The sequence below is a fragment of the Halichoeres trimaculatus genome, unplaced genomic scaffold (assembly GCF_033239565.1).
Source record: "Halichoeres trimaculatus isolate MK-OKI-2021-1 unplaced genomic scaffold, fHalTri1.1 fHalTri1_scaffold_4, whole genome shotgun sequence".
Taxonomy (NCBI): Eukaryota; Metazoa; Chordata; class Actinopteri; order Labriformes; family Labridae; genus Halichoeres; species Halichoeres trimaculatus.
Window position 1 is genome coordinate 11,103,501 of NW_027437182.1, and position 1,022 is coordinate 11,104,522.

Here is a 1,022-nt window from a genome sequence, read left to right on the forward strand (position 1 = left end):
TAAAGCTGAAGGCCTGTAGCAGTTTTTTCTTACTTTGAATTCAAACAAAATGTTCAAGTTATCCAAATATTTGATAATTGCTGTTTTCTCAATGTTTAACTGATGCTCACTGACTAAAAAATTTAATTTGACTTTTATCTTACAGGTAGATCAGGTCATGCAGCCTTACTTGGTCATCTTAAGTTTATTGGTAATGCTAATGAAGAACTCTAGCATTTAGCAATAAATAACCATAAACAACCTCTTTTTTGCTGGAACAACTTTTTATGTAAGCTGAAACAACTTTATATGTAAAAATCTTTTTTTTTTTTCTGATTGAAAAAAGAAACTTGTGTCTAGCACAACTAACGACACAACAGACTGGGGCTAAAAAAATCTCAGTTTGAAGCAGTAATGTCTTGCTGATTGCTCACAGGTTGCTGCATCGTCATCATTGGACCAGGCTGTGTGGTGAAAATATTTGTATTCTGCACGTTGACAACCATGGGAGTTTTCTTACGATGTTTCAGCTCTCTGTGCATCTGACACCAGGAGCACCATTCACAGAAACACGCCACTGCGATGTCCTTGCAGAGAGAACCCTGCAGAAAGATATGTGACAAATATTAAGCTTTCTTCAACATGTCTCATATTTAAGGTAACACGTATGCAAACATCATACCTTGATATTATATCGGTTTCGCATGGCAGCCCTGATAGCGACACCTGCAGGAGGTGCAAACAAGGGAATCCCACAGGCTGACAGAACAGCAGGGCTGCAAATGTCACAGAGAGGCAGACAGCGATTCTCTCCAAACCTCCCAGAAACTGTGCAGGCAAGGCAAGGGCAGCACCAGAAACCATAGCAACCTGAAACAGAAAGATAAAAACTTAACAGGTGACACAGCTTTTCCAATCCACAGCAAAAATTACATTTGAATTAGAAGATTACACATTGATGAAAGTTGATCCTTACAGGTACTGGCATCTTCAAAGCAGTCACATAGATCAGACTCCCAGTCAACCTGAGTGCTTCTATCCAT

At 39.3% G+C, this 1,022-nt stretch overlaps 1 protein-coding gene across 1 annotated transcript; it reads right to left on the reverse strand.

Moving 5' to 3' along the window:
* Window positions 1-377: 377 nt before the first annotated feature.
* Window positions 378-1,022, reverse strand: LOC141788796 (placenta-specific gene 8 protein-like). The gene is made up of 3 exons (XM_074667867.1): window positions 956-1,022; window positions 662-849; window positions 378-581 (listed from the first exon to the last, which is right to left on the reverse strand). Exons 1-3 carry the CDS (start codon window positions 1,020-1,022, stop codon window positions 378-380), a joined length of 459 nt encoding a protein of 152 aa, XP_074523968.1.

Coding starts and splice junctions, on each gene's coding strand:
- LOC141788796 (XM_074667867.1), bottom strand. CDS start 1,022: ATGGATAGAAGCACTCAGGTTGACTGGGAGTCTGATCTATGTGACTGC. Junction 850..955: donor CTTTGAAGATGCCAGTACCT/GTAAGGATCAAC, acceptor TTTCTGTTTCAG/GTTGCTATGGTTTCTGGTGC. Junction 582..661: donor GAAACCGATATAATATCAAG/GTATGATGTTTG, acceptor ATCTTTCTGCAG/GGTTCTCTCTGCAAGGACAT.